At 37.4% G+C, this 12483-nt stretch overlaps 1 protein-coding gene across 7 annotated transcripts in view; it reads right to left on the minus strand.

Annotated features, from left to right (window-relative positions):
- FAM120B (family with sequence similarity 120 member B) overlaps positions 1-12483 on the minus strand; it is a 66277-nt gene that overhangs the window by 52907 nt on the left and 887 nt on the right. For 5 of the 7 annotated variants that reach the window (XM_072409339.1, XM_072409338.1, XM_072409341.1 and 2 more), the window contains exons 2-4: positions 11312-11393; positions 8351-9397; positions 1257-1437 (exon numbers count right to left, since the gene is read on the minus strand). In XM_072409339.1, coding sequence (XP_072265440.1) covers positions 1257-1437; positions 8351-9367 — 1198 coding nt within the window. In that variant the 5' untranslated portion in view covers positions 9368-9397; positions 11312-11393. Of the gene's footprint in view, positions 1-1256; positions 1438-8350; positions 9398-11086; positions 11229-11311; positions 11394-12483 lie in introns of all 7 variants that reach the window. The other 2 variants (XM_072409344.1, XM_072409342.1) reach the window with 2 other exon arrangements.

Here is a 12483-nt window from a genome sequence, read left to right on the forward strand (position 1 = left end):
TCCAACATTACAGGAAAAGCAGTCCGGTTTCAGTATATATATATATATATATATATATACACATATACGAAGGGGCCAGCTACAATATTTATAATATGTATTATTTTATTATTGTATATATTATTATATATTATTTTTTGGATAGGCTGAGAAAAGCACACCTTATGAAAGGTCCACTTTAATTATGTTCTTTTGTATGATATTTAACTAAAGCTAGTATTTTAGGGCCTTCAATGATGAGGCCACCACTCCTCAAACATTAAGGGAAAATAAAGGTTTACAACAATTGCTGGAAACATGACTGAACTAAACTACAGGATGAAAATACCTCTGTATACGCCACCACTGAGCCTAACACAAAAAGAATCTAGAGAATATGTTTAAGATATAGTGTAAGGAATTGATAGCTGTGTGGTGAACTGATGAAAGATAAGAGTTTTCCATGGGTGAAAGATTTATTTAACAATTCTATAGTTCTTTTGAAAACACAGAAAAAAATGGTTTCCCATTTCTACAGACATAATAAGAAAACACTGATGTAAGTGCAAAGAAATGTACCTTTTAACATATATAAAAAATATACAAATATTGTAGGAATTTCCGTTCAGGCTTTTGTTTAGTATGAGTCCGTCATTAACACAAAACTGCTAGAAGAAATCTAATTATTAGCAGATGACTTGTTTAGATCAATAAAAGGTTTAATATTCAGCAATTCTACAAGGAATCCATGTACATCAGGCACAATGTTTCAATTTACATTATTTTTATTTCGCATAGGACTTATAAAGAGGTAAAAGTCTTTATAAACTGCTTGCTGGGTAAAAACTCAAATTATAAAATTCTGTTGGCCACTTTTCTGTCTTTAAGACACAACAGGAAGTGCGAAGAAATCTCCTGAAAGGGTAAATCTCATTTTAGGCAGTTGTCACTAGAAACTTTTGTCCCCATATGGAAATTTCCTCTCATCCCTTGTTCTCATGAAAACCAATACATGGTAAGGTTTCTCCTTACATACCATGTCAGTGACATCGGTAGGACAAATAAAGGGGCTAATCTCCCTGGAGGTAGTGACCTAACCTTTCCACACTTTCCAAACCAAAAAAAAAGTTTTGCCTTTAAATACATTTCTCCTTTTCAACATGGTGAAAAGGAACATGAATGGTTATTGATTATAGTGAGGAGCCCTTGCCATGTAATTAACTATAACTTTTTACCACTGTTAATGCTGTAGAAGAAGAAGACACGTTTGGGCTTACCACTGCCTGTGCCAAGTAGAATCGCATAAATATGCTGACGAGCAGTTTTATAAATCAGAGCTTGTCCAGGTATTTGTGGGTCATTCTCATCTTCCAGAGTATTACTACAATCACTCTCCCCGATGCACAGTACATTGCAGATCATTGTATTCTCTCCTTTGTAGTGATCTTCCAGAGCAATCTACATTACCAAATAAAAATAAAAAGTTATATTGAGGGATACCAGCTATTACTCTTAACCTGATAGGTGAATGGTGAAACAGGGGAGCAAATGGAGGTAGATGCGGTGGTGGGTCACAGTAAGGGCAAAGCACAGGTTTACTATGATAGAAATACAGTAGATGAATGACCATTCATTGTTGCCTGGACATATCTGGTGTCAATAATTTCCTAGACACTTAACTGCAACAAGTATGCAGATTAAAAAAAGTCAGTGCTCCATGCTGGTTTTAGGTCAGAAGCTGAACCCAATTGATAAACATGTCAGCTAGGAATCAACTGTTTTAACAACATAGTCTAGAATCAGCTTTGATCTATCTTTGGTACCAAAACAGGACGATCCTTGGGGCAAACCTAGGTAGCAGCCTAGGGCCCAGCGAATGTCCAGGGGGTCCAGCTACAACATTTATAGCCCTGTAGTCATCCATTGAAATAGTACAGCTGGTTACTTCACAAAATAATGAACTTGCAGGCAGTTAGGAGGGTCTAACAATGCTTATTGATGTCAATTAAAGGTATGGGGGCTAAAGCCATTCTAATTTCATACATACTACATAAAAATCATTACTCTTGAATTGAATATGACATTATCATATTTATTCTAAAAATGGCACTAAATTTTGCCTTCTACACTGAACCCCATATTTGTTTTTACTGGCATTTTATAAACATAATTTCAGAAATGATAAACACGATTCAGCAATTATTCTATTAGATAACAATATGTGTAAGAGAACAATATTTATTTAATCTGTGAAAAGAAAAGGTTATAATATCAAATATGTACTGTGCGAGTGCAAAACAGCAATCATAGGCATTTTATAGCTCTGTATTTTTTCTGATAATGTAACAGAATGTTGAGAAATCTCCCTGGGAAAAAATAACAGTCATTACTTTTTATACTGCACCATCATAATTTGGAGGACACAACTATATTAGTTTATATTCTCCTGTGTTTATTACTTACATCTGCAGGTCTTTTTATAAAGGTTAATGGGAATGGAAATAACAATCTTCTGAAACTTGATCAGTCCAGGCTGAATAAGGTGCGAATATAGTCATTGTTTTTAAAATGTATAAAGAAAAACTGAGGTGTAAGGCTACATATACATGTACAATGGTTCTCATCCGATATAGGCCCTCGAGCTGATATCGGAGGAGAATCTGGCATGTGTACAGCGCCTGTCGTCCATCGTCCGAACGACCGTCCTGGCGGATCCTCGGACGATGGACGACGAACAATCTTAATGGAAGTGAAGGGGGAGAGTGCGCAGCAGGGTGCCGCTCCGTCGTTCTTCCCCTCCACTCTCCATAAAGCAGAACGCTGCTGTATGTACAGCACTCATTCATGCATCGTGCATTAGTTTTCTCGTTGGAAAGGATCGTGAAAGAACTAATCCAACGACATGGGAGCAGGTGAAATCTAGTTTTTCAGCACACGCACACTAGGGCCTCCAATCCAACGATTCCTTACACCATTGGCATTATACTTCTTGTTTGCACATAAAAAGCACTGATATATTATCATATGTGATGCATTTAAACATGAGGCTAGGGCAAAGCTGAAAAAATAAAAAAAAATAATGACTGTCTACTTCAATGTAATATGGATGTACTGCTTTATTATATAAAATGTACATAAGGCTATTAAAGCCATTTCTGCATTATAATAGATTAGGCATGTCAGTCAGCATTTGTAGGAGCTCCTAGATAGAAAACTAAGGACATAACTTCCGCCAATATTAACACCCACTTGTGGCGTCTGGGTTCCTCATTACGTCACCCCTGTAGCCTGGAGTAATACAGGGAAGGTATAAATGACAGTAAGAGGAGACAGGATAAGGTTGTATGATGCTTCCTGTCGCAAAGCCAGAAATTCTATTACAGGCATTGGCGTTGTGAGAATTTGGCAGAATCAAAAGCAAGCAAATAAACAATGAAAAAAATTAGGAATGGAAGTCCCCTTACTTATATGACCGTTGGATAAGTAAAATGACACAAACTTTACATTTATATGAAATTTTTTACTGTATGTGGTCCCACTGATGTCCTCACTATGGACCTGATTTATTACAGCTCTCCAAGGCTGGAGAAGATAAACTTTCATCAGAGAAGCTGGATGATCCAGCAAACCTGGAATGGATTTCTTCAAAATGATTTGCTTGCAAATGTTTTCAATCCTAGTCCAGATCCATTCCTGGATCATTGCTGGATCACCCAGCTTCACTGATGAAAGCGTATCCTCTCCAGCCTTGGTGAGCTTTAATAAATCAAACCCTATATGTTACACCTTTCCACTCCTTTCCTCTTCTCTTGGAGAAGAGCTGAACTACCTTGAAACCATAAGTTCCAGTCAATGTTTCAATTGCAGTTCAACCCAACAGGGTACAGGCAGGTTATTTATTCTTTGACAGCCCCAGGTGCAGGAGCCATGCTGTACAAGGACCCCCCCCCCGAAGAGGTCAAGGCAGTGAGGACCCACAAGGTCAAATCTGAGGGATTTGTTTTGTGTTGTGTGTGTGCGGTCGAAATGAAGAACACAACTGTGTGTGTGTGTGTGGGGGGGGGTTAAGGCTTGGGTATATATAACTTTATAAAATAACTGATACATAAACTGACTTTGATGAACAAAGTTAATCTGTAGGAAAACAGAAACAAGTTCACAAAAAAACATTAATGTGTGTGTATCTAATAGGAAATGAAATGACCCCGTCTATATTGTCAGCAGAAGAGCTGCTTTGAAACTTTAAGATGGTAAGCTATAATAGGTGATAATGAGCTTACTTCATGAAATGTAAGCTCCTGAGGGTGACAGAACTTTTGCTCCAGATTAGCTGCTGACAGTTTCGGGAGACCTGTCTTCTTTGCAAATTATAAAGTGATATGTATGACATATTTAAAAACACCTAAATTCACCTTGACATATCAATGGAACTAAATACTTAAAGTATCTCCTAAATGGCTCTAGGGCTCTGCTTCTTTCTCAATTTTTGTATGAGGACTTTTCTCCACAATTGCCAATATATTTTCATGATATGATCAGTAAATGATCAATTAGGTAAAAATGTAAATCGAAATGTGCTTCTCTTTTGATTATTTGGGTAGAATGTTTATCAAAAATTAATCTAGGGTGACCTGGCAAACTTGGAATGGATTTTTTAAAATCATTTGCTAGAAAATGTTAATGTTAATCCTGGACTAGATGCATTCCGGCTTAACTGATAAAAGTGTATACTTTCCAGTCTTGGAAAGCTTTAATAAATCATGCCCATTGAGTCTGATATATAAAAACTCTGCAGGAATTAGAAAAGATAGACTATCATGGGTAAACCGGGGTGATCTAGTAAACTGGAATGCATTTCTTAAAATCCCAGGTTTACCTATGATAGTCCATCTTCTTCAGTCTTTATTTTTTTTTAACAAATCAGGCCCAATGAATACTTAATGTCAACTGCAATGTGTTCGGTTTTGACATTTTGTTATTTCTAAGTGTCCTTGTTGCATATTTTTCTTCATATCCTGTCTGTTAAAAGTGGTTGGCAGTGATAGGGATTTAAAGTATTTTTAACAGGAGTAGTGCAGTAAAATCCAGATAGGTTGTTACCCTTCCTTCTTTTCTGAACTGTATACTTGTTCCAGGTCCATAGCTCAAAATGTATTTAAAGCTAGTGGGACGGAATAGCAGCCAGTCAATCAGAATATTTATACTATTGTCAGCATTGGCTACCTTTGAACTTCTCTAAAGACAGGTTCAATTTCAAGTCCAACTCCAGCTTCATGAAGAAATGTAATAATGTATTGGCGATCAAGGCCATGTAGACTGCAAATTGACCTTCCTGCAATCCAATAGTCATCCCCTTTTGGGTTTGATGATACCCATCATCATTTAACATACATCTTATCATTAAGCCACCTTGGGCTCACAGGAAAATGTTGCATATTATGTAGCACTCAGGATTCGCTCCCTGCTAAGAACAGACAAGGAGCAAGGGGAGCCATGACATCATGCAAACCGCAGTTGTATAATCCTGTGGGAATGAAGATATGTATACAAAGCAAAAAGTCAATGGAAGGACTTAGGAGGAGGGGGAGGTTGGGCTTTAAAGGAAAACAACATCTATACCTGACTATGACCCAATTTCAACCAGTAGCCCTGCGGCATTCCTATCAAATTTTCTAAATCCGACTACCCCTACAATGGGATAAAGAAAAGTGAGGTGTATGACATGCGGAATCATAGAGAAGCAGAATGTACAGCATGACTCCCAAATACTTAGATCACTGCAGACATTAGGCTTCCATGGGCTAAGGAATACCTTTACTTTTATCAAAGACTTCAAACAAACATGAAGAATTTGTTCTCATTATGTCTATATCCTCTCGCTTGTACATGCATTGTTCATTAATGTCAGAATATGTGCTGTTGCACCTTTAAACCTTACTCCTGGAGTAAATGTCCTATTACTGTATATATCTAGCTCTATCATTCAGTAAAAATCTGATATGATATTGGTCTTCTGTAATAGTAGATCAATCATATAGCTCCCTGAATATCAGACTTGACACTTTATCGGCATATTTTAAACATTTTTTTATCTGCAAGTTGAGATGAAGAATATGAAGATAAATGTGATTTTTTTACAGATCCTTTGGCCTATTTACCGTTAAACCTTTAAATAAAATCTCTTTTTATGGCAAGGGGCTGAAATAAATTTACACATCCTACACTTAAATATCACAAAAAGAGAATAAAATGTAAATAGGATCTTTCACACAATTACAACTTGACAAAACACTTTTTTTGCAGAATACGAGATGTGTTTCCCTTGGAGATTAGAAAAAATAAGACAGAATATTCAATAAATGAGCTAAACAATCAATGATGATGTACAAGAAGAGGATGCTTATAGCCACCATGAAGATTACATGGTCCTTTATCCAGAACAATGGTAGATAATTGCTTACTGGCCTATGTGAGCTATATTTAAAATACATTCTATCCTATATATTAAAAAAGCTTGCCTGTGTATTTTACATGAAATGGAATATATGGAATTGTATTTATAGGACAAAGATGCCTATTTATTCAACAGAAGTACCACGTCCAAATAGAAACCAGTTACATATTAATCAGCACTACTCAGACATATCAATTCTACCTTTTTGCAATGCCTATAAGTTTGAAAATATTTATTTTTACCCTAAGATCAGAGAGGAGGTAGAACAAATCACTGAAACTTGTGGCAATCAAGGAAAATCTTTCCATTGTGGTGGGTTCATGAACATGAAAACTGATGGACCTGTCATTCAACTCCCAACTTCAAAGTTTCCATGTTACATTTGCCTATACGGCCAACACTGTAGCGGTTGAGGCTGCAAATATTAGAAAACATCCATCTAATGTCTATGGGTAGAAAATTTAGGGCAACTAGATCTTCAATTTTATATTTTATGAAGACAGATTCCACACTAATAACACCCCATGCTTTGTTGGAAAGAAAATATGAAACCCTTGCTTCCTTTTTAATGGTTCACCTTCTCTGTTTGTTCTAATTCTCAACTACCAACTCAAACTATCCCAACTATCAACTCAAATATGACCATAGACATCATTACCAGGCTTGATGAACAGCTTTAGTTTACATAACTAAATGTAGTTTATGTAGAGACGTGTTGTCATGTGGAATATGAACATCAAATTCACCTGCCATTAAAAACATTTTACAAGGACCATCTACATGTGAACTAAATGTCTTGTGTCCTATAGAGGAGTATACATTACAGAATCTTCTGCTTTTCTCCCAAATATTTCAATAAAAGTTTCACAATCCATAAACATGACTGAATTGCCTCCACAGAGTAATGGGAATTCCAGTTCAGTGTTTGCGTGTGTTATGCAGAATCTGATTCACAAAAGCTTTGTCAGAAAAGGTTGAATTATTGATTTGCTGCTTTTTTCATGCCTTCATGTGGGATTTCATCTACCTTTACCTACCAATACCTGTTAATCTGTTAAGCTGTCATACCTGTAAGGACATGAAAGACATTTGCAGCATGGTTCTCCAGCTGTCAGATATGACTGACTATGGGAAGTGAGGGTGTTTCCACAATCTTTACACAGACATATCTGTAAATCAGTGACGATCAATCTTTAGCATTTAAACCTCAACATTTCTTAACAGTTTAACTGCTGCTCGGCTATTGTAACTTCTACAGGGTTTTGTATTTTTTTTAAAACTTATCTTTTTCTACATTCAATGTGATCACAGTTATTAAGTCGGAACAACATGCCATTATACTTACCTGTCCCCATTCTGTCTCAGGTTGCCACCCTTATCTTCTCTGCCTAGTTGTGATCCTCTGCCATCTTGATTGGTCGGGCAAGGATGACATACCTCCAAGCAAAGCATGCGGGAGTTGCTTCAGACCCAACAACCAATTCAGACCCAGCGTGCAATCAGGCCGGTAAGAAATCTTATTGTCCCCTTCCGCAATAAGGCCCTACCTGATCACAATCTAGGGTATTCCTGATCGAGTGTTGATCAATACATCAATAAAATAATGATCAAGTGCTGACTACATACTGCAGATTAAAAACTGTGTATATTTTCTGAAGGGTAAGAAAATCAGTTACATTGTTCTCAGTTATCTAAGGACTACAGGATCTCTATGTAATAGAAAATATAGGAAGGGGAAGTTATCGTAGGGTGACATGGGTGCAGAACATAGTGCATATGCGTCTCCATCCATGTGAAGAAAGCATGCCGCTGACAAGATAAGCACATAATAATCAAAGGAAAATAAAAACTAATGCAAGTATCTTATTGAAGGAGTGGTAATCTGCAATATATTACATTTATAATAAACCCATGTACCTGAACAATTTCCTGATCTTGGAACGCAGTTGATTCTGGTCTGAATGTGGTGTCATGAAGATGTGAGCTCTGAAAAACCCAAGGAGAGGTTTGCTCTGGCAGAATATATGATTCTATTCCCTTTTGCAGCAATGCCATATCAAATCTTGATGGTAACATTTTTTGTATCTCTCCAACGCCATCTTGCTTGATCCGTATTCTCGAAATAAAGGAAGCAACAGCCCTAATAACATTGGCCCGCCTATTACCTTCATCCCTGTATGAGTGATAGGTAGCTGTGCATTTCCTATGAAAACTATCTAAAAAGTTCTCTGGAACTATGTCATTGCCAAGCAGGCATGCCAGAAGTGGTAGGTCTAGAATATTGATTTGCAGTTCCATACACAGTTCTTCTCTTGAATACATCAGAGTTACAAGATTGTCCAAGCAAAGTTTGTTAATGGAAAAATATGGGACTGTATTAAAGATTATATAGTCACTATCTTCCCCTAGGATCCCAAGACAGTTGTTTTGCAGAGCATAGGCAGCTACTTCATAATCACCTTCAACTTGTGTGCAGATGATTTGCTGCCTTAAAGCCTTCAAAGCAAATCGTGTAAAAGTAGCTATTCCAGAAGGGATAAAAAACATATTCCTGCCAGGCTGCTGTCTGTTAGCTTTTAAAAAACTGAAAATTTTTTCTATTTCAATGTTGTCCCGCAGTCGTCGCTTAGACCATTCAGCCCTTTTCTTCTGCTCTATGACACCATCAAAGACAAAAACAAGCTTTATACCAGCCGTCTGAAAGGTTGCAATAAAGTGTTCTATGCTGGAGAGATATTCCTTCCACTGGCCTCCATGTATCCAATTATTTGGTGTGTACCAAGTGCGCAAGCAGCCCATTGCATCTACGACAATGGTAGGTGTACATCCTGGATGAGCAGATTTGTGCTTGTCAGCAAGTGACTTTAAGTTGACCATACTGCAGGCTGTAGGACAGGAATGCTGTACAAAGCTTTGAAGTCCCTTGATGCCCATTGTTGCAAAAACACTGAAACGAGAAGCAGCCTAAAAAAGGAAAAAATAATGATGAATCTGTCAGTCAACCAAAAATTTGTTTGTTAGGCCTAGTACATATGGGCCATATTTTCAATTTTGGGGGACCTTCCCCTCCTCCTCCTCCTCCTCCTCTAATCTGTTAAAACAATTTGATCAAAGTTGAATTTGAAGGAAGTAAGCAGCCAGTCGATTCTAAGTAACCAATTTTTGGTTTGTTTGTACAGATGATTGATGAAATACATTTGGAAATTGTTATCACCTTCTATCCAAGGAAAAAATAATCAGAAGACCAGCATATTGTAGATGTGAGCAGTGTTTTGGCATCCCTAACCTACCAAATACCAATAAGAAAATGGTCAGTTTAGTGCAATATTGCCTGCAAAGCTGCCTGTGTGTTCTAGGCCTTGGGCTATATTTGCACTGCTAACGTTTTTTATCGGAAGTGTTGGGCCCTTCGTTTGAATGGCCAGGCATTATAATGTATATCAGCCATAACCCAAAATGTCCAAAACGTTTGATCACCACACTGCACCACCTCACCTGGCCATGGCTTACATGCGAGCTGACCCTTTTCATCTCAGTTTACTAATTACTACCCATTACTGGGACAGTTGCCAGGATTCAGACCAGCCATCCAAACATGTATTAGAAAAAAAAACCTGTATTAGAAAAAAAGCTGATTGGCTGCCAATTACCAAAAGGCATCTTTTATTAAGTTTAGTCTTGGACACCAGGCCCATTACAGTGCTTACATATGTTATATTCATATATTTGGAGTTAGCATTATCTTTTTTTTTCATTTACCAAACACAAGGAGAAAATACAGACAAATCCTGCAAATAGCATATTTATCTTCTGCTAGTCTTAATACACAACTACGTGACTAGCTTGTTAATCAGTAAACGCATAAATTAAATGGCTTGTTAAAAAAAGCGGTGTGAGGCATATTGCCAATCTCTTCTAATTGTCACAAAACCCTGAGATTTCAAGGTTAGCACATTCAGATGGTTTATGTAATTGTTGAATGGGCAATTATAGTAATAGCACATAAATATAAAAAAAAAACGAATGTCATTATGCAACTTCCCTACAAATCAGTATGGTGTAAAAAGGAATTTACCATATTTTTTTACATTTTCTAGAGGAGAATGAAAAGCAAATTTCTGCATATATTACATTCAGCTTCCTTCTTTTCTCAAGTCAAAAGATATTACTAAAAGTGTTTTTAAAACAATTGTAAGAAACTGACTGATTGTGACATATTGGAAGAGTGACTAGAAATGCTGGGAAATAAAACAAAAGCAGCTTTTATGTTGACTTTTTAAAAACTGAATTGTAAGAGAAAACATATGAGCAGGTAAAGAGTGTAACAAAGGTTTCTCAACAAGGATTCTGTGGTACCCCAGGGTTCCTCCATAGATTGCTAAGGGTTGCAATTAGCAATTTGTGCCAGTCAGGTCAGTTTAACAGATATCAATGATCTTTTTGGATATCTGTAATGGTGACATTCTTCCCACTGGCCAGCAACGTAAGGGGCATTCTTCTTATTGACCACCACACTAATATACTGTGGGCTGTGAATATAGTAATTATTGCAGGAGTTCCCTGAAAACCTGAATGTTATTTCATGGGTTCCCCCATTGTAAAAAGCTCAAAAAGCACTGGTGTAATGTAAAGTGAATTTTTTGATAAACATACCTATTGGGACTATTTAGACATAGTACAGTTTTTTGATTGTTTCTGAATAATCAGCACTTTGGGATATCCATTTTGACCCAATATGTTCATCTGCTGTTCGGTGAATGTTGGAGTGAGCTCCCTGTTACTCCCCACTGCACTGCTGTGTCAGAAAAATATAAGGGTTCAATTTTTTCAACCTTTAAAAAACCCCACAGTGGTCCTCTGAGGCTATGTGTAACTTACACAGTGAAAATGATAAGTGTCACTCTCTTCTCTTCTGTGTGAATCTTCAAGTCACAAAGGACTCATCTGCTATCTTCTTCTCCTAGAAAGGTGAACAAAAGGTGAAAATGAATTACAAGAAGACTGAAAAGGACAGCAATGTGTAAATTCTTTTTACCTGCGTGGTGTCATTGGGCAAAGTAACAGGTTATGTGGTGCAGTGTCCGGAACCGATTCTGACAACTTTTAAAATCCAATAGGGAGATGTTCATCTCCCCGTTCTATGGGGTGATGCTCCAGAACAGCGGTCGCCAACCGGTGACCTGCAGCTCTAGACGGTTCACCCCCGAGCAGGGTCAGAAGGACCCTACTAGCAGGGCGCACCAGCCAGAGCCGCGGAACACGGCCCCGTACATAACCCGCTCACTCTCCCATCGCAGGCTTAGATCTGCGATGAGAGTGGGCAGGGCTATTTCACAATGACATCACTATGGGGGAGGTTTCCGCCTCTTTGACACCCGGCTCCACGCGCATTCGCGGTCAGGAGCTGGTGATTTTAGTGGTCCGCGGAACCAAAAAGGTTGGCGAGCACTGCAATTCACCACATTGTGATAACAAATGTGATCTGATGAAGTGGATGAGTTCTGCGAAACGCCTCATTACCATGAATATTGATCAAGGGACAATGGTTTTGTATCACTGGTGATGTGAAATACCCTTTGTTGTCCTGTATATGGAATCTAATGCACTAAAAAACTTTTTTTTAAATAATCATGTGCCTTAATTATAATAAATTATGTATGTGAATTTTGAAAAAAAACCTTTTGGACCTCACGGACCACTAAATTCCAAGTTTTAAATCCCACAGAACATTAATATGAATTTAAAAAAAAAAAATAAATACATTTGTAAAAAAATGATTTTCCTAATGGTGCCTGATGAGGACTGTGGAGGCTCTGATCCATTGATCACCTCACGGTTAAATGAAGTATTACTATTGTTACGATTATCATTAGTTGCTTTATCTTTGGTATTATATAAGTACAAAATATTTGTTTGCTGTTTCTCCCTCATTATGGGTTTATTTTATTCAAATCTAAGACCAAATAAGAAGTGAGAGTTATCAAAGTCAAACTATTTGATGCCATTAAATAAAATACACAGTTAGGGTCATACTTACCTAAAAGAGCATC

The sequence above is a fragment of the Pyxicephalus adspersus genome, chromosome 4 (genome assembly GCF_032062135.1).
Source record: "Pyxicephalus adspersus chromosome 4, UCB_Pads_2.0, whole genome shotgun sequence".
NCBI classification, from domain to species: domain Eukaryota; kingdom Metazoa; phylum Chordata; class Amphibia; order Anura; family Pyxicephalidae; genus Pyxicephalus; species Pyxicephalus adspersus.